Source organism: Anas acuta, chromosome 4, assembly GCF_963932015.1.
Source record: "Anas acuta chromosome 4, bAnaAcu1.1, whole genome shotgun sequence".
Taxonomy (NCBI): Eukaryota; Metazoa; Chordata; class Aves; order Anseriformes; family Anatidae; genus Anas; species Anas acuta.
In genome coordinates, this window is record NC_088982.1 from 11,808,088 (window position 1) to 11,832,645 (window position 24,558).

The window sequence follows — 24,558 nt, forward strand, 5'->3', positions numbered from 1 at the left end:
GCCTGGTATTATTTGACATCTGCGTGAAGCAGCTACGCTTATTAAATGAGCGTATGACACCAAGCTGAAAGATGTACTGGAGGGACACGATTAGAATTCAAAGTGATCTTCACAAATTGGCAAAATGATCAAAAATGACTGGGTGCCGTTCAGCAAGAATGATGACACTCAATGAGCATTAAATACTAAAGTGCATATAATCAGAATAGGCAAGAGCAAAGTACACTCAGTGGAAGAGCTCTGAATGTTAATGAATCATGAGACAATAATGTCTGTCTTTTTCGTAGCAGCGTGGCATCATCAGGTAATGGGCTGAGAGGCTGCAAGACACATGCAGATGGTGAGACCCAAAGGAAACTTCCACTCTGGCCTGAAGGCCTCAGGTGGAAGAGCGTTCAAGCCACAGCACCGCAGGACTAATGTGGAATAATTGGAGAGAGCCTGGAAGAATGCAATAAAAATGATGAGAGGTCTAGAAAAGCCTAGTGAGCGAGAAGGGAAGGATGAAGAAGTTGAGGCTATTAAATCTGAAGAATATAAGACATAGGAGAAGCATAATAAAGGCTTTCGGATATATTAAAGTGTGATGAAAAGAGACAGGGAATAAACTTTTCTCCACACTCATAGTGGATAGGGAAAGAAGTAAATTGAAGCAAAGCAGGCTTAAATCAGACGTTAAAGAAAACAGTCTAACCCAGTCATCTTCCAGGATCAATTCTCCAGTTCAGCTCCGCACCCAGCTCCATCAACAACTGCACTGACACCAGCTGAGGGGGTCTGCACAGGCCTGGAAATATTTTGTAGTTGCTTAACACAGCACCGCTACCCAGAGAGACAGGCAGCAGGCTACGCTTTAAGGAACCTAGCACACAACACGCTGATTCAGCAGTGTACTTTCCACAGTTCCCATTTCTCAGCCGCTCCGGGCTCTTGTTCTCAGCCCTTTGTCAGCACCCGATGCCCTTTCAGTTGTGCCAGTGCGGTGGCACAGTATGCCAGGACAGTGAAATGAGCCAACTTCAGCATAACTCTGCTTTTGGAGGGCTTGTTTCAAGGAGCCATAAGCTGGGAGAATGCAAAATCAGCACACCACAAAGCCTCAAAGCCACGCAACAGACAGGTGAACCTGAGTCGCTCCCACAAATGGGGTGTGCATACTGCTTTTTGCACTCAGGAGTTGTGTACATCCAAAAAATGGACAAGAAATTCTCTCCATGTGAAACAGAGCTGGGGGTTATTTAACCACCAAAAACTTCTAAGCTTTCTTATGGATTTGTACCATGATACTTACAGGACTGTTGCAGAGAAAATACCTCGTATCCTGTACACTGCTACCGAGACTGAATAAACAGCGCTTTGGTGATGGCAATCGAGCGGTAAGATGAAATATCCTAAACCTAAAACATCTGCATGACTTTCTCCTAGATGCTCCCAAGTGAATGGTGGCACTTCCACCATGCTGCAGGGAATTTCAAGATACCCTTTGAAATGTAAGGCATCACAACCATTAGCAACGCTAATGCAACACCTATTAAATAAACGCATTTTCTCCGGATCATAAAAAAATCCCTTTCAACAACTGAAAGATATCAAGATGAATATCAACGTTTATTAGGGCTACAGTGTTAAACAGAAAGTCACCTAATACTAAGCTATCTAAATATTTAACCTTTCAGAGCTCACTGCGGCACTCAAATGATCTATGTTGTCCAACACACATGTTGGTCCCAGGCCTTCCTGAGTACTGATCACAGTGATTACAAAGTAGGTAGATTAAATTTGTTGCCTAAGTAGCTTAGGAATTGACCCCGAAAGTAACTAAATATAAAGGCACAGTTAATTTTAAAGGCACACAGATTAAGCTGCTAATACAGCTCTAACAGCCAGAACGGGAACAGAGAGCATTGCCCAAAATTACAGCGATGGTTCTGTGAAAGATTCAGGAATTAAAAAAGGGTCCCCTACATCAAGTTTTAAGCTTGCTTTACTAAACCACAGATATCCCTCATTACATCTTCAAGACCTCATACAGCAATTAGTTTAGCCCAAAGAAAAATTCTGCAGCACTTCAGTGATTTGTAATTCTTCTGCTCTGGAGGAATAGTCATATTCCTTAGCAAACAGTTTAAATACTAATTATTTCTTTGCTGAACCCTGCAGTGAAATTCGTATCTAGAAGGGGCCATGTGAAAGCACTTCTAATAATTTTGCTGCTCAAAGAGCAATACTCTTCATTCGCTTCAGTGATTTTCTACCCAACAGGTACAACACTGAAGTAATGAGCATTATAAAACTTAATACAGTGCCATATATGTTTTATGGCTCTGTAGATCCAGATCAGAGAACATCCAGATTGTTTTTGCAGAACTAATGCCAGACACATTTCAAATTATTGTGTATGCAATGAGTCTTCTAAGAAATTTACAACTCTTACCAAATTAAAATTTAAACAGCATATAGTTGACTAAAAGAATGAAAAAATCCCAATCTTTCTTGGAAGGTAAAATTTCCTAATGATTTTTGAAGTAGATGTTATTATGAAAGAAAATCAAATACTTCAAAATAAAAAGTGGCTTGGAAAGAAGACCAGCTCACCAACACAAGCATCAGGCATTAAAAATGTACATAAATGAAAAATCATTTATGCGTTTCTCCTGTTTTTGCAGGACGGCATTTGAAAAGCAATACCATGTAGGATGTAAAGCCACATGAAAGCTCTGGATAAGAAACTGTAAAATGAGATTCCCTTATATCAGATTAACATAAGAAAAATCACTTTCCTGTGTAGCTTGCCTCTCTTTACCCTTCTGTTTACCTAGGGTAACACGATCACACAAATTTCCAAAGTATCCAAACACTTCATGATCTTTGATGTTGCCCTTATAACCAGAGAGGCAGAACAAGACATGTGTGTGTTGAATTCAGATACAAAAAGCTTCAAGTTACCGGCTTGAGGTTGAGCAGAAAGCCTCTGGCAGCCCAATGAACCCAAAGTGTTTTTTCTGAAGCTCAAATTAATGCAAAAACAACTAGACCCTCTGTCTGGTGTTTCTGCAGGAGCTGCCATCGTGTTGCAACCACTGGCGAGTCCTCTGCAGAGGAAGCACAGCTCACCTGGACTCGGCCTTTGAACTGACATGGAAATCACAGAAATGGAGGTTTATGCTGTTGGCAATCTGAGCCAAAACATCATATAGCAGGAATTCACTCAGGAGAAGGCTTTGGATCAATTACAGACCAAACAGTTTGAAAAAAAAATACCCAATGCCCAGATAGCAGCTCCTGGGGTGGCTGATCCAGGACTACCCAACCCAGCCACGTTTAGCAAACCTTACAAGAGAACACGCTGTATTAAGATTACAACTTCTGCTCTTTGTCTTTTCAAAGAACAGCACTTCAAATCAGCATTAAATCTACAAACTACATAGAAAAAGCACTGAACATTTGCATATATAATTTCATCTGCAGCACATACACAAAACGTGCGATACCTTCTGTGCAAACACAACGTTGAGAGAACACAGACTTGGAAAGCATAAACTTCATCCAGATTTTTCCCAGACCTACTGAAAAGTAGCTCTGTGCAGAATTGCTAATGGTGTTCAGCTTACACCAAACACATGGAGCTTCAGGAACAGGGGCCAGTACCCTGCTGGCTAATGCTGTTCCATGCTGCTCTTCTGACCGGCGCTGGGCAAAATAAACCTGCATGCAGCCACCCCCTGGGAGAACACTGGGCCAGTCTGAGACCAAACATCACCAAAAAATCCCAAACCACCTTACCTGAGGAGCAAATCTATGATTTAATTATTCTGTGATTGGACAAACACATTTTCCATCATGTCTGTTTGTACAGAAAGAGAAATCTACTATTCCTGCAAACGTTTGGCTCTCTCCGATGCCCAGGGAAGTGGTGGAGTCACCAGCACCAGAGGCATTGAAGAGATGTGTGGATGTGGCACCTAGGGACACAGCCTAGTGGTGGTCTTGGTAGTGTTACACGATGGTGGGACTTGATGATCTTAAGAGTCTTTGCCAACCAAAATGATTCTGTGGTTCTATTCTGTGATCCTATCTCCTTTATGGTTTAAGAAGCCTGATCAGCATTCTCCAAGGGACTGATTTTACTGCAAGTTACACGTCTGAAGTTTATTAAAAATGTCGTCTGGAAACTACTGAGCACCTTCTACTTCTACTCATTAGAGCGTGTGTCAGGCGGGTATGTGGAACTTCCCAGGAAGACATTGTAATACCAAATGCACTTCTGGCTGGGTTCAGTCAGGTTCCCTGCAGAATTAGCCCTGCAGGTCCGGCTCGAGCAGCACTGCTCAGTGCGCTCCGCAGCTGCCTCTGCGAAGTGGTGAATGAAGGACAGAGCAAACACAAACACAGTTATCTTACTTCCCACTTCATTTGCATTTTGAAAAACTGGAAGCATGCCAAACTACCTTACCGTTTTGTGGTTAAAACAGGAAAATCCGGCGTGTTACAAATGGAGATCAGTCCAATTAAACACGTTAGCTACTGAAGAATTGCCTACTCTAGAGCTGCCCTTAAGCATGATGAGTCAACGGATTTGTCTGCTAACAGTGTCATGTATATAATGGCTAGAGTTTGTGACATTAGCAAAGACCCTTCAAGAATGAAAAGTGAGACAAATCGCTGCAAGCTTTGCTTTCTAAACTTCTGATTGTTCCTAAATATGACACAAATAAAATCAGTCAAAACCAATTCATTTTCCCACCGTCAGTTAAGGTCTTTTAAAAGGCCTGTCCCTAGGGACAATTTGTCACGTTACAAAATGATGACATTTGCACCACGGCGCGCTGACATTACACTACCCATCAACAGGAAAATGTCACAACTCGTGACATAACCGCTGCCCTATGCCAACCTTTTGTTAGCCTCAGTGATACCACATACAAATATTTGACCATGTAATATAAAGAGAATCAATGACACCTTTGGGACCAACACGGAGCAAGTCCGTAAGCCGGTGTGTCGGCTTATTTGCTTCTAAATCTGTGGTATCAGAAAAGCCTCAAGTGCTACGTGCTGAGAGCCAGCGACACAAAAACCCCACCTCACACCTGGACGAGAGCGGTCTGACACACATGGAGCAGTAACAGAAGTCAATGTTCAACACCTTTAAGTACTAACAGGGAAAGGTGAATCCAAATTAGCCTTCTAATTGCTTTCTCTTTGGCTATTTAAGCCATTACCTGAGTTACACAGCACAGCGACCTGAAAATTTTCATTAAAGAACAGATCTGCTTTTCTGCACTCCTGTTCCTTCACCAAAAAAAGTGAGAGAGGAGCAAAACCACCATGTTTTTGCCTCACACTGAATATAATAATGATGCCTACTAAAACAGTATGTCATTCCTCATAATTATTAGTGTGCACGCGGTACAGAAACTACAAAAAGCAGCTGGATATACTAAAAATTATGAATAAAATTGGCCCTGCTTTGTCATCAAGATGAGCCTCATGCTGTTAGCTATGACAGATTCCTTCTAATGTTTTTGTGGCTTAAATACCTCTTAACTAGCATGGTGACTAGTATGGTGGCTGACTAGGCAGCCAAAATGTTGAATTATTAGCTCAAGGACCTGATCCAAAACACAGTGAAGCCTCAGCTGCTATTTAGCGGCTTTGGATTCAGGAATATCGGGTGGTTTGATTTTAAAAGCACTAAGTAGCATTGCTAAGTGATGAAGAACGAGACTCCAGTTTAGGGAGCCTTCTACAGCAGGGCAGCGATGAGGCTTCCACTCTGCTTCTCTCTGTTAAACTGATTGCCTGTGCATGGAGATTGATGCAAAAATCAATTCGCCCACCCCAGCTGGCTTCCCACTATCTGCAGGGATGGTAAGTTGGTCAGGATATTAGTTCCCTTCAGCTGACGTGCCTTCCATCTGTAACGTGCTGCCCCTGGTGATGCCCAACAAGCCAAGGCAGCAGCTAGAAGGCTTAAATTAACCCAACCATAGAAAGTAAGGGAGAGGACTGAGAGAGAGGGAGAAGACAAGGACAACAAACTACAGAACTCTGCTGGAGTTAAGAAGCTTGCTTTCTCTAGATAAATTCAATAATATATCAACGTTTAAGGAGAAAATCATAAAGAGGAAAAAGAGTAAAAACAGAACAATGTGGAATTCAACATCTGAAATATAATTCTTGAGGTATTACCTGGTTTCTGTTTACTTTTCCCCATTTTGTAGGCTTCTGAACCTCTTCTTTTCTATTACTGTGTAGACTCCAGTAACTGTGAGACAAATGAAAGCTACGAATCCTTCCATAAGGGGAGAAATTTAAGTCAGAGGAATAGTGCCACTGTATACTTGTGAGAAACCTAACCAATGCTTGGGTTCCCATGGAGCCTGCAGACAGCCCACTATAATTGAATGTTTTTTCTGATAACCTCCAATCCAATAGTAAAAATTAAGAGAGCACTAGAAGTCTTTAAAAATCATGACATATTTTTAAATGAGCAAGAAAATTCTCAAAATTCACCTTCAGCACTTCTTAAAATCTAAGAATCAGGACCGTGATGTTTTAATAACTGGCCTTAGAGCAACTTAAGAGAAAAGGACTTATTTTTGCTTTAACAGGATCATCCATTTTTGCATTAAAAAAAAGGTTATTTTTGCCATGCAAACTTGCATTGAACAAGGAGCAAATCTTGTAAATATCAAAACAACTTCCTCACACAAATCAGCTGTTTAAAGTCAAACACTAAGACATCAAAGGCATTTTTTTCATACTTACAGAGGGTGAAACATTTCAATACTCTGAGGTAAACTTTCATAAATTAAAAATGAGACTCAATTGTTGATAAGAACATATACTGTATTGGTTAAATACCAAGAGAATAATTGCTTGGAAACAAAATTAAACCTGGCTCAGATGAGGTCGTCCATTAAAGGAACATTAATTCCACTCTAAATAATGAAAGAAAACATTCAGCGTACTTCAAACTTTTTTCAGATGATAGTGCCATCATCCAACACTCCTGGAAAGATGCTTCAATAAATTGTATGAAAACAAAAAGCCACCTAAAAACTACTTTTGCCATGCATCCTTCTTTGCAGAAATGGCATTCACTTCAGTGAAATAGGATCCTTTAGATTTTCCAAACCGATGAGAAACTCACAGTAAAAAAAAGTACTCTGTCAATTATGCACTGATAGGTCTACTCCTTATCTTCTGTAATTTTCTGGAATTTAAATATTATTTAAATCGATACACTTAGAAACTGCTTTGAAATTCTACAATGTAGCTACAGAACACACACTTTAGGTTACTCAGAGATCAAACCCAGAAAACAGACTCATTTAGATTTGGAGAAAGGATGGTGGTCAACAGAGATTCAGCCCCAGCAATTTTGGCTAACTGCTGCATTGAAGTATGTAAGCTCATCTTCCCTCTCGTTTTCATGTTTATAAAAAGGTGTGTTTCTTGTAACCCCCGAGCCACAAACCGCTGCTGGCCAGAAAAGCTGTCTGGTGAAGGATCACAAACCAGTCACCTGAGCCTGACGCTCTCCGGTAGATATCCTTGGATCTAGCCCTGCACAGACCTTCTTGTGTTCTTCTCCTGAGTCACTCCCATAGCAGAGTATCAATTTCATGTTAGATGAAAGCACTCTAAGGCTGTTCACCTTCGAGTCCATGACTGCTCAGCAAGTGCACTTACATCAAGGCAAGGGGCTATGCCAGAAACCAAGACCTAGCACTCCCTGCTCTTGACTCCTGTGTTTTCAAGGCTCAGCCAAAGCCTCCGAGCTTGCCTGTATGAACTGCACAGCTTCCCTTCCATGACAGCTTCATGTTCATGCTGTCTCTGGTTCCCTCAGCTTGCATTTGTTTTCAGAAGATGCTTCATTCATTTAAATTCTTGCAATAAGTGACTGCTTGTAAATATTTCATTTCTTTTAAGGCAAAAAGAATTCGCTGCCTGTAGGTTGCAAAAAGGAATAATGAGGCGTGCTTGGCAAAGTCCCACATCAGTGACATCACCCAAATACCAGAATGACAAGCACTAATATCTGAACTAAGCCTGCATAATAAAGCCCACGGTAATAGACATTTCAGAAGTTGTGTTTTGCTCACAATCCCTCATTTATGCATTAAATCTAACACTGAATAGATTATGATTATTTTTCAATTAAACTTAGATGAGCAGCAGAGTAATTCCAGTGATGGGCAATATACAAATTCTTATTAGATGGTATGTGCAGATTACAGAACTGGATGACTGGAAATGGAATTTTGAGTCTTTCATTTCTAATTATGATCATTTCAACTCACCCAGAAGCTTGACACAGCAGCAGTGTATTTCACTTGCTCTCCCCAGTCTTCCCTCGATGAGTTTAAGAGATCACTCGGCAGCTTTAGGCTAGGGGCACGAGGTGAAACACACTGCTCCTGGGCCACTGGCAATTCAGATGATATTCTGGGGACTTTTTTTTTTTAAACATCTCTTATTGCTGTCTTCCAGAGCTACAGATAGTGCCATGAACACAAGCTTTCCTGAAGCAATGCCCCTGTGTCTGCCCAAGCCCGCAGACAACGTGTGACCGAGTGTGAACATCTCTGCTCGCTGGGATAGCAGCTCCTGCACTGATGCCACGTCGGTGTCATTACTGACTACGTCTTTGAAGATCCTTTTTTGCAGATGGAATGGGGAAGATGATGCTATTTAAGCCTCAGGGGTGAGAAAGGTGATTTAATGCAGGGAAGAAATGAAGGCAGAATAACAAAGGAGACTCAGAGACAGAGAAAGGAGGGGGGAGGAATGAGAGCCGTACAAACAAGCAGACAGAAAAGTAAGGGAAACAAAGGACAGATGTAAAAGTTGCCTAAAGGGGAGCCGGGTTTCTCGCTGAGTGACAGCAACTGTGACAGTCAGGCTCAGTTAATAACTACAAGTCTATTTAGCTGCAGCACAAAAATAAAAAGCTTGCATATTTTGTGTGAACCCTCCACGCACAACAGGCTGTGGATCAAAGACTAGGAACTCTTGATATTATTTCCTGGCACACAATCTACGTCTAAATGGGAATTTCAGTGCTCTCATCTCAACGGGCTTGACTTCTGAGCTACCGACCCCTGCGAAACATCACCCCGGGCTGAGTCCTGCTCCCTTCGGGAGCCTCGATACACTTCACCAAATTCAGCAAGGCAGTGAGCAGGCCTGCTGGCAGCTTCTGCAACAAGGTGATTTCCTTCTCTAACTCTACCTTCCCATCTTCGGGAACAGTCTTTTTGCAGTCACCAACGTTAGAGACAAGACGTAATGGCTCACAATAATATAGATGTCAATTCAAACTTCCTCCTGTGCAGCTCTGGTGCTGGTAAAACATCTCCAGCCTCCCCAGCACACACAAAAGCAGCTCAAACATTCCTGGGCACCAGCAGACCAACCAAGCCGAACCAAGGCCACCAGCAGACGAAGAAGCTTGGCTTTCATTCAGGTCTTACGTTGTGCCAGCTCCTGCCAGTTTAAGGAGCAGTTATGTGAAGTCAGCTAAACTAAGCTAAAACACACTTTTGTATTGATAATTTAGCAGCTAACAACCCAGCTCTCGCACTGATTATGTGCAGTGGCCTGATATCAATCTCCCACGGTGGGTAAGGCCTTTCTCTGCTCCTCTCTAGAGCTTTTAAATAAACCAACAGAACACGGGGCACAAGGGGAAAATTCAAAAAATGCTCTCTTACAGTTCTCCAGGATCAATGGCATTATTAAAGGAAAACAAGGTTCAAAGCCCTCTAAATGTACCCCACTTTATAAAAAGAAGTCTGTTTTAAAGCAGTTACGAAGGAAGGAAGGAAGGAAGGAAGGAAGGAAGGAAGGAAGGAAGGAAGGAAGGAAGGAAGGAAAAGAAGACCTTGTTAGTGGCCCTCAGTGCTCTGCACAGTAGTCCTTGAGAGATGCTGCATGAATAAGACCACAGGTATTTCATTAGGAACTGAAAATGTGTTTGCTGAGCTGCACCTTGCCATTTGTAAGCTGGGGTGTCCGATTCAGCCAAGCTGCAGGGGAATGCATTCCTTCTACGTCTTCCTTTGCAGGAGCTGGTGAGTGCCAGCAGTCTGGGCAGTGAATCACAGCTGGGATTCACAGAGCTACGAAAATGCTGTACAGCTGATGTGCAACTCGCTTTCTTGCTTCTCTTCTTTACAGTTGTTTTAGAGTTTAATAACAATAGCTGAAAGCCAAGAGAAATTTAAACCATTGATAATGGGCCACTTGCTCAAAAACACTGGGCACTTTTGCCCCATTTACACATCAGCCTCCCTGCTGCATGTGCTCAGCAGCACCTCAGTGGCTGTCACGTACAAGAGAGGGAAAAATCACTCTGGATTCTCTCATGTTTGCTTTTCCTACCAGGCTGGGAAACCTCAAAAAGAACAGGACCAGGTCTCAGCTGGCTTTGTCAATACTGGTCTCCCTGCCTTTGCTTTGGGGAAGCAAAGCTCGGAACCACCAGCAGGAACAGCTTCCCAATTCTCTACCCCCTGCACCAACCCAGCAAAGAACAAGAAGGATTTCAGTGCCACTCCCCAATGGTCCATCACTGCTGTGCAGGACACAGCTCTCACTCCGAAGCCACTGTACTCCTGACATTGAAGTTTTCCGTAGTCTCTGTTCATTTTTCACTTCTCAGGGCAAAGAACATGTTTTAAGACCCCTTTCAAGACAGCTGAGATCTCTGAATATGCTCTCCATTATGTGGTTGGATAACGGGCAGGGAAACATGGGAAACCACTGATTAAAAGACAAACTAACAAAATAAGAAATTTCCCTCTAAATCAAAACCTGCGACTCTGATGAAATCCTAGTGCCCATGGGAGGGGAAAGCTTTTTAGTTCGTGTGCCTGCTTGCTTCTTTGCTCTAACCACATGAATACGACAATACCCACGGCTCCAGAGTCCCATACATACCAATTACACTTGTGTGGTTTACAGGACTAAAATGAGAGCGGTCAGAAGGAATAATGCTCATGTAGCGTATCCGCGAATCAAGCTGTGGCAGCCAAATCTAATTTTAACCCTACTAATCTCAACGGTGCCCCATAAAGTGCTGAGAAAGAAGAGTGGGATCACTCTAAAAAACAGATGAGAACTTGGATACATCAACACCAACCTGCTGTGGCCTGGGATGCTGGGGTTCAGTTAAGACCCATCGAGGTTAGGCTCAATGTATGAGGCACAGGGTATGTGTGCACTGTGTCCCGATGGGTCCCTGATGACCCTTGAACATAACTGATGTGTGATGGTATCTCTGTGCACCAAGGAATCAACCTGTCCCTGGCATCTATTTGGTTTAGTTTGTTTTATTTCTGGTTTGGTGCCTCATTCATGGAGCCCACCAAGAAAAAGAGCTGCCTGGACAAAAGAGGTTCAAGAGTTCCCCCAGGGAATTATTTTCTTACCTCCACCTATGCTAATGCTGATCCCTACTTATGCTGAACCCTCAACACAATACCTAAGAGCACAAAAGGAAAAACCAAGAACAAAATATTCAGTTTTCCATATATGTTAGATTTAACAAGTGCTGCTGCAGATTTAGATGCCTTGCACTCACAGGCAGTTTCAATCCTCTGAAAAGAGCAAGTTACAAGGTATTTTCCAGTAGCAAACACAGGGAAAATATCTTATTGAACTTAGACCCAGGAGGATTTCATGGCAACCTACCATCCCTTGATACAATTGTGTTTCCAATGAAGAAACAACTATTTCTTCAGATTCAGTCACATTTAACATTGTGAAACACTGCCCAAAGCTCAAAGAGGGATTCCAACACGCTCCTGTAACCTTCCAGCTCCAGCCCCTTGGGCATCTGCCTTGCAGTGACAGCTGCTCTTGGAGGCAGGCGTGGAAATACATTAACCATAAATAGGTTGTTCTTCAGTACCCAAGAAAAGCAACTTTTCTCCAGCCTGGCTCAGTTCAGGAGGCTAGGTGAGGCACTGCTACAATTTCCAGGTGGCACAGCTCGATCCTCAGCCAGCACTGGCGTTATTTGCTGGTATCACAGGGGCACCTAAATGCTACCGACTCGGAGCAGAGCCCCGGTGCAGCACAGCTCGCTCATGCGTGTGCTGGGGGAAGACCGCTCTTTCCCTTGGGGCACTGACAGTCTGGGAGCAGAGAAGAGACAGCAACAGTAATAAAAAATGTGTTTTCACAGACTGCAGCTTGCCATCTGCTAAAAGTGAACATGCTGGCCAGTAAACGGGGGCTCACTGCTCAGAAGGAACAAGGACGCATCCTGGTAGCTGGGGCTTGCAAATCTGCTGCTGCCACACCACTCTCTGATGAACTTCCAGGCACCGTAGAAGAGAGAAATTTCATGAAGCAAACGGGGAAAGGCTAAACATTAATTGCAACTACTCCATCTACTAGTACAAACTTTTAACAGTGTTACTGCAGAGAAACCACAGCAATTAGATGTTGCTTAATGACCACATTGTTTGAGCGGTTTTATGACTTACCACTTAAAAACAAACAAAACCCTACTTGCTGTCCTACAATGTTCTTTTCAGAGCACACAGATTATCACAGGGACATTGGAGAGACTAGAGGGAACCCAGAAATGAACAACCATCCCTGGGTGCATGTACATTGGTAAGAACGTGCCCGTCAAACACGCGGCAGGTGAATACAGCTCCATGGAGATACCGTCCTGTTCAGATGGCGCGATTAAAGAGCTAGCAGAAGTGAGTTGGGAAGAAAGAAAATATAAAAGGCTAAAATAGAAGTTATTCAGATAAATAATAACTAGTGTGCAAAAGCAGAAAGGTACAAACAGTGAGCAAGAAGCAGAGTTATTTCAGTATACCGGTAAATGAGGGGAGGGAACCAGTTAAATACAGGTTAAATTGCACTGGAAATGTTTGCAGTCAGATACTCTGAAGTCTATTCAATGATCTGACCACTGAAGTGACAAAGTCTAGGCATTTAAATTAAACTGGGCTACATATTAAATCAAATCCTGATCAAATCCTGATGAAAATGAACACCAGAACAAGCAGGACCGACAAGGAGTGCCTTTTCTTCTCCAACCTGTACTGCAAAGTGGCCAAAGCAGCCGAGAAACCACACATCATCTTCTATCATCCTGCCTCTTTTAGGTGTTTGGGTGGTAAGCAGTACTTTCATATCAAAGTGCCTGGTTTATCAAGAACGACAGCAATCCTCGATCCTAGGGAAGTGCCACCATTGTCACATCACAGGTAGGAAACTGAGGCACAAAATGACCCATGTGCCACAAACGGTATTTCAGAGGAAACTGGTGAAGAGCAAAGTTCCTCAATACTCCTGTCCAGCTGCAGTTTAACCCAAAAGCTGTTTACTGGGCACCTCTTGTTCTACCTCCAGCCCAGCCTCGCACTTTCCCTGACCTAGCCCTGTATCAGGGCAGTGGGGCTCACCAAGCATCACCGCAGGCTGCAAGAGAACAGCGTCAGAGCATCTCTCTTCTTTGCACACCAGCTTCACCCAGGGCTGACAAAATCCAGTAGGATCCATAAACATGGCACTTCTCCACTTACCCAAGCCAGTGAGTCCAGCAGAAATGGTGCTGCACACACACAACACGGGATATGGTGCATGGAACAACTCCCTTTGAAACGCAGCTTCTTGGAGGGGAAATATCAGGCCTTGCTCCAAACACTGCGTATGTGTGAGTATTCCACGTCGTTAGAAAAAAATACCTAGCTACAGGAGCAGCCCTTGGACTAAAACAGACCTTTGTGCGATCTCTGTCAATGAACATCCTTTAAGCACACAGTTCTGTTTCTCAAGGATGGACGTAGGTAAATCTGCAAGCACAAACTCTTCAAAGCTGTGACTGCATTTTCGCACTGGGGTTGAGCAATGCCTGCCACACCAGAGCCTGAGTCCATAACTCAAACTCTAACAGCCGTGCGGAAGGAACTGCAGCAGCCACAACCATCAGTTATTCGGGTTAGGGTTAACTTTAACCAAATCCTGTGTTTCACCTAAGTCAGTCACCCAGGCCCCTCTAAAATAAGCAGAGAGAGATAGGTGCACATTCTCCTGGGACAACTCACCCCAGCTTCCTCAGGCACGTACATTACAATTATCATCAGCAAGATCAGCCCAAGCACCATCTCTGCCTCCTTCCCACTGCAGAAGTCCAAGCTTAGATGTGCAGGCTGAGGTTGGGCATGACAAAGGATCTCATCCATTACTTCTTTCAAGCATTTTTGTCATCAGTGATTCATCAGGGCTTTAAGTTATTATTGCTGGGGCAAGGGGCTGGGGATGGGAATGGTTGGTAAAGAATGTGAGGCTACGAGAATAAAAATGCCGAAGGAATGTTGCAGGTCATCAAGTTTTGTCCTGAGCTACTGCAAGCAGCCATGTATTGCAGACTACTTCCAATCTATACTTTCAGCTTTTGAATACTTGGATCCAAACTCTGGGAGCACCCCCCAGCATCAGCACAGCAGTGCCTGCTCACGCTAAGGCTGCTTGTAGCTTGCTCCTAGGCAAAGCGGGTAACACCAGTTAAACCAGCAAAACCAGCTAAAATCAGCTAAGACTGCAGGTGTGGAGGGGTGCTCCCAGAGGAGGACTCTGAGGCATGTTTAAAACAGGAGGTTTGTAATTAAATTATGTATCAATTCTCCGTGTCTACCCAGGGGACAAGAGGTGCTCCCTCTTTTCATCAGGTGGAATTTGCTGAAATGTGAGAGAGCTCAGCAGGCAGTGACACGAGCAGCAGGCTGTAGGGCTGCAAGAGGGGGAAAACGGAGGCTGAGAGAAACAAATAAATGAAGCTAGCCACAAAATTCACACCATGATGAAATATATATATATGATGTTAAACTCCTCATTTCCTTCAGTCAGCTTAAAATCAGTTTGCTTCCAGTGAGGGATTCTGCTCTGCCATTCAAATATGATTACTGGGTTTGGTTTCTGTGCTTTTTATCATGCCATCTTCTCAAGGAATTAAAAAAAAAAAAAAAAAAATCCTCCCTGTGGGAAATCTGCCTTCCACTTGATGATATATCTGCCATTTATCAAAGGTCTGAGCCATCAGGATTTTTGACCCCGTGCTCCTTTTAGTTCCTTAAAAGTAGCCTCGTTACTCTTGAGGAACAGCACCAAAACCTTGCCACAAATGGGCTTTTGCCCAGTTTGGGTAGATAATTACATTTACCATTACAGATAGTGCAATGGTAATATTGAAGTCAATGGTTTTTATAGATCCCCTCAGCTCAATTTATTGCAAACTGAACAAAACAGAAAACCGATTAAATAAAATATCTTGCAGAAGAATACATTTAGTGATCACTCGACACTACCAGTGATATACAGTGAAACTGCATTACAAAGAATAATATTTTTTAAATTAAAGAAATATTTGATGCCTGGGCATCAAATACAAAAAAGTCTGGACCAGCTGAAGTTTGCATGTAACAATTTCTGTGGATGTGTAATAAATCTTCCCCTCTGGTAAGCTGCTGCTAAATACTGAGTCTTGAAAAGATTGTGTGCATTTTTGTGTTTATTTCCCACAACAAAGAGCTGCTCATTTAGGAGAGATCATGACATCAACTAGCTGGACAAATAAGTGCCTGCATGGGACTTTATATTGCGACAGCAAACAAAACGAGGGAATACTGGCACCGTGAAGCTGCAGCCTCAGAACTAATTGGCCGACATCCTGTTCACGGCACTTTAGCAGCCTGCATAGAGCATGCAGAGAATCCTAGGAACCAAAATCAACTGTGAATACGAGTCTCGTTCTTCCCCTATTTATGTTCTGGCTTTGATTTTTTTTTTAATCAATTTGTATTAATGCACAATGGGAGTTCTCCAAGAGGGTCAAACAAAACACAGTTTTGAAATGCAAGTTGTTCACCCAGCACAAAAACAAACAAACAAAAAGCTTCTGGGATGACCGTAAGGTTTCCTAAAGAAAATGCTCAAAGTTTTGTCTATCAAGTGCCTATTTTCCCTAAATCCGAGTGGGCAGTGTATTTTGAGTAAAGCCAAGAGCACACATACTCGATTTAATGCAGTAAGAGGCTGCTCTGTAAGCTTGCACAGCTCCCCGTTCCTCACCAGTTCACAAACGTCCGTCACGAGCCCTGACCTGAGTAAGTGTGTGCCGCACCACCTACCTGCCACGTCTATCTTCAGCTTATGATTATTGATGACTGGAAAGGGAATCAGTCCCACTTGTGTGAACCTTTGCTTGAAAGTAATAGCGCACAACAGATTCCTGTGGATGTAGGGACAGAGAACAGCAGCACTAATTGTAGGAACTCACCAAGATACACCCTCGGTGTTAAAGGACTGGGTCTGCAAGGCGTGCATCACTAGTGGCAGTTTTAGCTCTGCAGCCCACTGTCAAGAAAGGTCAGGGAGAGGCTTACCCTGTACAGAATCCATAAATAATTTATTATCAGACTGCGAAATAAAAGCAATGTGGACAGAAAACAGGAAGCAATTAGCATAGCTCCCCACGCAGCTCTCTGGTGACAAAGCCAGGGAGCACACCGCGATCTTCCCAGTTACTCAAGCTCGTTTTGCCATCAGCTCAACCATGTACTCTGCTGTGCTATCAAACCCAGCAATTTCCCTAATTCACAAAATGAGCGGCGTTATGAGAGGACATCAGGCTTCTACACTACAGAAAAGAAGGGGGAGGAGAGAGGAACAATTTAATTTATAGCCTCCCTTGTTTCTTTCAAGGCATCACATGCAACCCAAAATCACATGCTCCGGTTATGGAAGCGCAGGAGGACTTACAAGACATACATACATTTTTTAAAAGCTCCATGTGCACATCAGCCTAACATCTGCCCCCCCTCAAAGTTATTTATTTGCCCTTGATCCACACTTGAGGTGCTCCCGATGCACTATTTGTGCAGGTGATTGTTCCCCAGAGAAGCAGCTGCCCCCTCAGCTTTTACGGTTATTTGTCTCCCCATCACGGAGCTCAGAGAAATAATCCCACTGCGTATTTCTTCTTCATTTATTTCACTAGGTGAGGTGTTTAAAAGGATATACGGTCATCTGGAGCTCATCACTGTCAAATTTTCAGCCACGCAGCTGTAAAGGGGAAAGGAACTAGTTTAACTCCATGGTTTACAAAGTGCTGAGTACCTCCAACGAGGTGCCAAATGTCTGTGGTGACACTTGAAGATTGCTTAGTGCCTCACGAGGTTCACGGGGCCTGATCCAGCCCTCGGTTATGAACGACGGTCCTTCCATTGACAGCAGCATGCCTGGGACAGAACAGCACTTCACATTTCAAGCCTGTAGCTCCATGGCAAGGGGAGTTCTCCCAGGCATGAGACTTACAAGATAAGGTGCCAGGCTCAAGAAGAGATGGATATTAGCATTGCTACCTCCAAACACCCAACCCAGGGCAAAATAAACAAACAAACATTCACTATTACCTTAAATACATTTTGGATTGGGTATTTAGTTTCAAACATGTTAATCTCACGTACACAGAGGCAGCAGGATTCCTTCCGAACCCCATAAGCCCATCCTGCTTCCATTGGGCTTCATTCGCTTCTTCCGTTTTCTTTCCAAGGAGGAAAAAAAAAATAATCTCTTTACAAATCATTTTTCTCAGGAAGCCTTTGTTAAAATCAGCTCTTCTACTGGAAACGTGCAATAAAACAAAGCTAACAAGAACAGGAGGCACAAAAAGAATTGCTGACAGCCAGCCTTTAAAACACCCAGTGCAAAAAGTCTGCCTGCTCTGCCTGGGCTAGGACAGCAAAGCTTTTCATTCCCAGGTCACTCCTTCAAACCCAGTCTTGCTTGGCAGTAATCACCTGATGGCAGGCACGGCAAGCAGCACACTTTTTAAGTAACTCTGCAAAAAGCATTTCTTATTGAACGTGTAAATACCGCCGAGACTATCTGCAGGCATTCAGGACGAGAGTGCCGCCCGGCAGTGCTGAATTAGTAGATAGCAAACAAGCAAACAAAAAAGAGCTAACAAGTTGCATCAAAGACCACACTTCTTTCATTTCTTCTGACAGTTGCCATTTATCTTTGCTCCCAAGCAGCCTGCTTCATACTACGCTAGCAAGTGAACTGTAGCACACTGTGAAAAACTCATAACGTTTTAGCAACACAAGCCTTCGCTGCAGCATCTGGTATTAAATCTTTGCATGGAGGTGAGGAGAGACCACCAGCCAGAAAGGTGGATTAGCGAGGCTCTGCTGTATTCATTTCAGAGTGCTGAGTGCTTTGCATGAAGGCGGTATCTTGCCTTTTATGTCAAAAAACGAACTTCTGCCAACTTTTGGATACTGAATTGTTCAAGGAGGCAATCCTAGCAGCCTGCAAGCACCGTCCCCAGGCAGGGAACGGCAGCAGCCTACCGGAGAGGAAGGGCAGAGTCACAAGAGCTGATGCCGCTGGTTTGCGACGCGTTCTGTGAACAGAAGATGGCCATCCTCCATCCTCTCACCCTTCCTTCCCGAGCAAACGAGAAACCGGCTCTGAAAGCGCCAAGCTTTGCGATGTTGCCTCCACCTCTGGCACACGAGAACGCGTGATGGATGCCACAAGAGCAGCCGGAGCGCTCCGGGGAACCGCTGCTTCCCCACCCGCCGAGCCGCGGCCGCCACACATCCCGGGTGGATCCCCAACCAGACAGGTGGAAAACAGGACCCGGCCCCCCACGGGAAGGATGACAGCTCGCGGATTTGCGAGCACCACAACAGGAGCGCTCTGAACCGAGCCAAGTTTAAGTAAACTTTATGCTAAACTCACAAAGTTCAAGCAGGGGAGGAGCTCGGCTGAACCGCAGTAAAAACACCCGAGGGGTTTCCCGAAACGCTAAAATCCTCTAGGGGAAAGTTGATCTCGAGCCTTCCTACCGTTTCCCTGCCTGGGAAGTTATGCGGGCAGCGCAAGGTGCCGGGGATCGCCTGCCTAGGACGCGCACGGGGACGAGCTGCTGCCTGCGTGCGGGAGAAGCCACGGGCAGCAAAGCCAAGCCCTGAGACCGCCCGTGCAAACACGCAGCCATCGGGGTCGGCACACGAAGAGGGGAGGGCTGGAGGCAAACGAAACCGGGCTCGCCACGAAACTTCGGGGCTCGAAGCGCTCCGGGTGAAGAGCCGCGGGACGCTGGGAGCGCTGATGCTGCGGGGCGAGCCCCGCTCCGGGCGCTGGGGTCTCGGGCATCGCCGGGGCTGGGACACAACCGGGAGGGTGCCGGGGGGCGAGAAGGGGGGAGCTGATGGAGGAGAAGCCCCCGGGGAGCGTCAGGCGGCATCCCGTGGGCGTCCCGAGGGGATGAAGGAGCCGAGGGGGCGCCGCGAGGTAACCGTGCAGCCCTTGGAGAAGGAGATCCCTGCAGGGGTCCCCTCCCCGCGGAGGGCAGCGCCTCTCCTTCAGCCGGGGGTGCGCGCCTCGCCGCTCCGGGACCGAGCCTTCCTCCTCCTCATCCTCCTCTTCCTCGTCGTCAGCCACCCTCCTCCCCGCGGCACCCTGCCCCTCCGCTTGCCAAACTTTCCAAACTTTCGGGAAGCGGCACCTCGCCGCCCGTCGGGGCGCTGCTCGCCCGCGGGGACCCCACGGGGCACCGGGCACGGGGCGAGACGAGCCCGGCGGAGCGCCGGCACCCCCGGCGGCCGGCACGGAGCCCCCCTCCCCGGCTCCCTTTTTGTTTTTTCCCCCCGGTACTCACGCTGCTGTTCTCTCCCGTCCAGTGCACCATCGCCTGGTTGTGAGCCGCGTCCCCTTTGAGCACGAAGGAGGTGCTGAGCAGGGCCACCCGTTCCCGGCCCCCAGCCGGGGGAGATGCTCTCCCGGAGCGGCCGCCCCCCGCCGCCTCCCCGGCCGTGCTCCGCCGCCCCCCGGCCGTGCTCCGCGCCCCCCGGGCGGCCGCTGCGGGACCGGGGGGGCCGCAGGGCTCGGCGCAGCGCAGAGCGGCGGCGGAGCCCAGCAGCAGAAGCAGCAGCAGCGGAGGAAGAGGCAGGCGGGAGGCCACGGCGGTGGCGGTGGCTGCGAGGGACACGCGTGGCCCGCCGTGCGCCATGGTGGCTCTCCGGAGTGGCAGTGACAGGCGGGGAGGTGGCGGCGAGGGAGACACCGCCGCGGAGGGCGGGGGCTGGGGAGGGTCGGAGCCGGAGCCGGAGCGGGGCTGAGCGCCCGGCCGGGGAGGCGCCGCCATCTGCTGGCCCGCAGCGAAACGCCGGCACCGGGGGAGAGCCCGGGGCGGCCCCGCCGGGACCGGGGGAGGCGCGGGAGGGGGCGCACGGGGAGCCCCCAGGGGTGGCTGCGCCGCGGGGCACGCGTGGGGGCGCGCACAGGGGCGGTCAGAGGGTCAGGGAGAGTGTCACCCACTGGGTCACCAGCCAGGTCACCCACCGGGTCACACTCAGGGACAGCGACCAGGTCACCCAGCGGGTCACTCATGGGGTCATCCTCGAGGTCACCCGCAGTGCTACACGCTGGTCACCTCCGTGGCCACACATCGGGTCACCCCCAGGGCCACCCAGCAGGTCACCCATGGGACCACCCAGCAAGTCAACCACGGGGTCATGCTCTGGGTCACCCACGGTGCTGCACACTAGGTCACCTACCTGGTCACCCACCGGGTCACCCACCAGGTCACACTCTGGGTCACCCACAGCACTACACATTGGGTCACACCCTGGGTCACCGACCAGGTCACCCACGGGGCCGCAGCCACACGCTCCCAGCCGCCCGTACCCTGATGGGGACACACTTTTTGGGCTGCTGGTTCTGACCATGCTCCTTCAGCCCCACTGCAGCACCGGCTGCCTGCAGGCTGTCCCGTGGCGCTGCAGGGAAAGACGGGGCCAGAGCGCCCCCAGCCACCCTCACGCAGCCCCTCGGTGTGGACGTGCTACCTGCTGACTGTGGGGTGGGCAAGCCTGGCCTCTCGCAGCACGGGGTTTGGCCATGAGGCCCGGAGAAGGTGCAGTGGAAAAGCCAGAAGGGCTCTGTCAGAAGCTGGAAGCAGAGGAATGAATGAAGCAGTTGCAAAATTGCAATTTTTGCTATTAAGATAAGGAACGCTTCAGTGGAGAGCAGGAGTGCATCCCTTCTTCTGCCCCCACAGCTCCTAGCAGGCAGCAGGCTCATCACCAGCATTTCCCAGGGACGCTCGCTCATCCAGCACTGCCTGCTTCAGGAACCTGGGATTTACAGGCATGAGGTGTAACTGTGAACAAATTCATGCTGGGGAAGCTTTCTGGTGCTGTGACAAGGGACAAGGTGGAATTAGCAGCAAATTCAGGCTGGCAGGGACCTCTCAGGGTCTGACCTGCCATGCAGTGCAACGCCAGCCCTGATGCTGGATCCAGCTTTAGGGTAAGGTGGGGTTGCTCAGCCCCAATGTCCCAGCCCACGTCTGAAAGGCCAGTGAGGGAAGTAAGGATGGCAGCTACAGGTCGGCGCGTTAGATGACACGTAACAGCAGAGGTCAGCGCTGGGCAAAACCAAGGTGAGGGAAGGTGAGGGAAGTCAATAAAACAGTTTCAGTTGTAATCTGCCCTTACCCTAATGGCCTACAGAATTCAGATTACAAAGGCATTTCTTGGAGGATGAGTAGAAAAAATAGTATCCACTGGTATAACCATACCACTTACAGGGCTGGGATTTCTACCACAGTGACCTAGAGTACCCTGCTCATCCCAAATTCCTGTAAAAATACAACCCATAGTCCCAAGCACAGCCCTCCAGCCTCAAAGCAGCCCTCCTCCTCCTCCTCGCTCCTCCACCGATTCTGAGTTAAGGGAATAAGGAGCCTGCACTCAGGGACCCCAGCAGCAGCACTGCTGACCCTGCCACCAGGCCACGGGCAGTCCCACGTCACCAGAAGCTGCTGCTGGGGCCCTTTAGGGAGCTACGTATTAAATTCATTCCTCAAGCACTTTGTCTCTTGTATATAAAGCAGATTGATCTTTAAAAAAATAAAAATAAAAATCTTGATTTCTGGAGGCAACATTGGAGCAGCAGGGAAGAGAGGAGATGATAACATCCTTAAAAGGCCTCTGTGGCTGTAGGAAGCCACATAATGAAGTTAAAGACAAGTGTGAGATGAGAACAATCCTTGCATGCAGTTTCCTCACGTTACCTTATTCCTCTAAACCATCAACCTTTATAAGAGGAGAAGCACCTGGCCTCAGTGGGCAGAAAGTCAGCTTTCCAGGCAAAACCCCTTGGCTCTTGCAAACTGGCATCAGTGACAGGAGGTGGTAAAACACTTGTTTGAATTTTTACTGTGTGGATGTGTTGTTTAGGGGTGCAGCAATTAGGCAGTGATCCAGAAGCTCCCAGAAAACACACAAGTGACAGTGGGAAGTCATTCCTGCTGGGCACTGCTTGTGTATCAACCATATCACCTTCCATCTTGCACTTCAACCTCTAAAGGGAACAAAAAACAAGGAAACACTGCCCAACCACAGTCATATTAACCAATACAAAGGGTGATTTCTCAACTATTGAGTAATTTTCATTCTGGCATGACAGCCATCCAGCATTCCCAGACATCTCCTATGAAATTTTGAAGATTGCTCAACATTTGTATAATAACCTAAAAATACTCTGAATAGAAGGAAAGGCCTGAGCCCCTGCAGATTTAAACTTGCAGACAAGAACCAGTGCTTCAGCTGAATGCCACATTCAGCTGAAGTTGGGCTGTGCTTGCCCATTTTGCATTCACCTCAGTGTTGGACAGACAGGGCTCCCAGTGAGCAGTAGGGAAGAGAGGAGATGATAACATCCAAGTTCCCAAGGGGCCAGCTCCTTACACCTGGCAGGAACCAACGTTTCCAAAATGAAACTGAAAAACAAAACCTGAAAACAAACAGTTGCTCTAGAACTAATGACTCCTGGTTTCCTCCAACTTTGCATGTCGTGGATAACTGCAAGGTCTGCAGACATTTTCCCCCATCAGACTGTCTTTCCCATACACCTAAGAGGATCCTAACAAATCCACCAGTGAAGTCCTCCCTGTCTGCCCCAAAATTTTCCCTTCACAGCACTTGCTGTTTATTTCCGTGACCTCCCCCTTTTGCCAATTTAATTGGAATTGAGAAGGGTTGAGAAGATGCTGGCCGAGGTGGATGGAGAGAAAGTGATCGGCTGACTGCTCCCTGACAGCACAGAACATGTTATGAAGATACCTGCACCATCTGTGTCTATGCAGCACGTTCTCAGGATAGGTACAGAAAAAACTTCAGCCGCTAGGTAAAAGGCTTTTACCCGGCCACTTCAATGGCTTTAAAGCCATTTTTACAGCAGCCAGATTAATGCACACTCACAGAACCTTCCAATCTAATAAATAATGCACGTTTAATATATCCGTAATTCACAATAACACAGTGCTGTAACTTTAGGCTAGGGATACGGCAGCAACAATACCGGTTGCCCTATATCACTGCTGTGTGCACAAAATATGAGTATGGCTCAAAATACAAGTATCTACCAGATTGGGAGAGAAGGCTGAGAGCTTGCAGCAAAACTGAAAAAGAAGTTTCTCCCATGAATTTCTTTCAAAGTCCTGTAACTAAATCACCTCTTACCATTTATTCTTTCGGTCCATGTTTAAGGATTCCTAAAACAAAAAGGCTTTCCTAAATTTCTGCCACCTTTTATCTCTCCCATAAACTCTGGCCCAGCAAATACACTCAGACACACAAGAAGAAAAATAACCTAGTATCAGACACCTCTGAGCTCCTCTAGTCCCAGAATGGAAATAGAAAAAGCTTGAAAAAGAGTTAGTGCCTTGTAAATCCAAGACAAGTTTCTTCCTGTTAATGGCAGAATTATTACTGCTATACTAATAAAGTCTGCTCACATTTTTATTGACTGTCAGATCAGATTAAGATTAAGAAGGCTTCAGTTAACCGCTTGATTTTTAGCAGGTTCGTTTCTGATCAGACACTGAGAAGCATTACAGAAAGTCGCAAGTCTGCTTGGGCCGAAACCAAGACGCAACGCTAATACTCCTCCTGTTATCGGCTGCAAGAAGAACTCTTGCAAATAAAAATATCGATAAATTTGTTCTGTATTTCAAGCTCACAGGCTTCTTAGCACAGTAGAACAAGATGACCACAGAGGCACAACGCTGTAGAAAGTCACAAGAGAATCAGTCATGCAAGCATGCTCCTTATGGATCATTTACCTAATTAAAGGTCGATTTAAATTAATGTATCAAGATACGCTTAGGACACTTTTATTATATAGATGAGATACAAAATGATTGCCGTTTACATCGTGTTTATGTTAATGCTATCGTTCAGCACCCAGTGACCTGCAGGGTTTCCAACAAACCGCTCACGCGTGAGAGCGCCGTCATCTCACACGGGTCGTGTCAAAGCAGCCTGCTTGCTCCCACCACCTTGCCAGCCAACAAATTAATAAATGGCAAAGCTTTACTGCCTTGTAACCCAATTAACAAAAAACAAATGCTTCCTTCTCTATTATATGCAAATTACTATGCATATTGCCGTACCCTAATTGCCCTAATGCCAAACAGCAGTTTTCATTTAGCATGGCCTC

The 24,558-nt window shown here is 46.4% G+C and overlaps 1 protein-coding gene across 13 annotated transcripts in view; it reads right to left on the reverse strand.

Moving 5' to 3' along the window:
- The window catches only part of SORCS2 (sortilin related VPS10 domain containing receptor 2), a 595,072-nt gene that overhangs the window by 530,481 nt on the left and 40,033 nt on the right, over nt 1-24,558 (reverse strand). For 9 of the 13 annotated variants that reach the window (XM_068679839.1, XM_068679837.1, XM_068679836.1 and 6 more), the window contains exon 1: nt 19,712-20,115. The exons of 1 other annotated variant lie outside the window; for it this stretch is intronic. In XM_068679839.1, the coding sequence (XP_068535940.1) occupies nt 19,712-20,062 (351 nt within the window). In that variant the 5' untranslated portion in view covers nt 20,063-20,115. Of the gene's footprint in view, nt 1-19,711; nt 20,119-24,558 lie in introns of those variants that run through there. 3 more of the 13 variants (XM_068679832.1, XM_068679838.1, XM_068679842.1) reach the window with 2 other exon arrangements.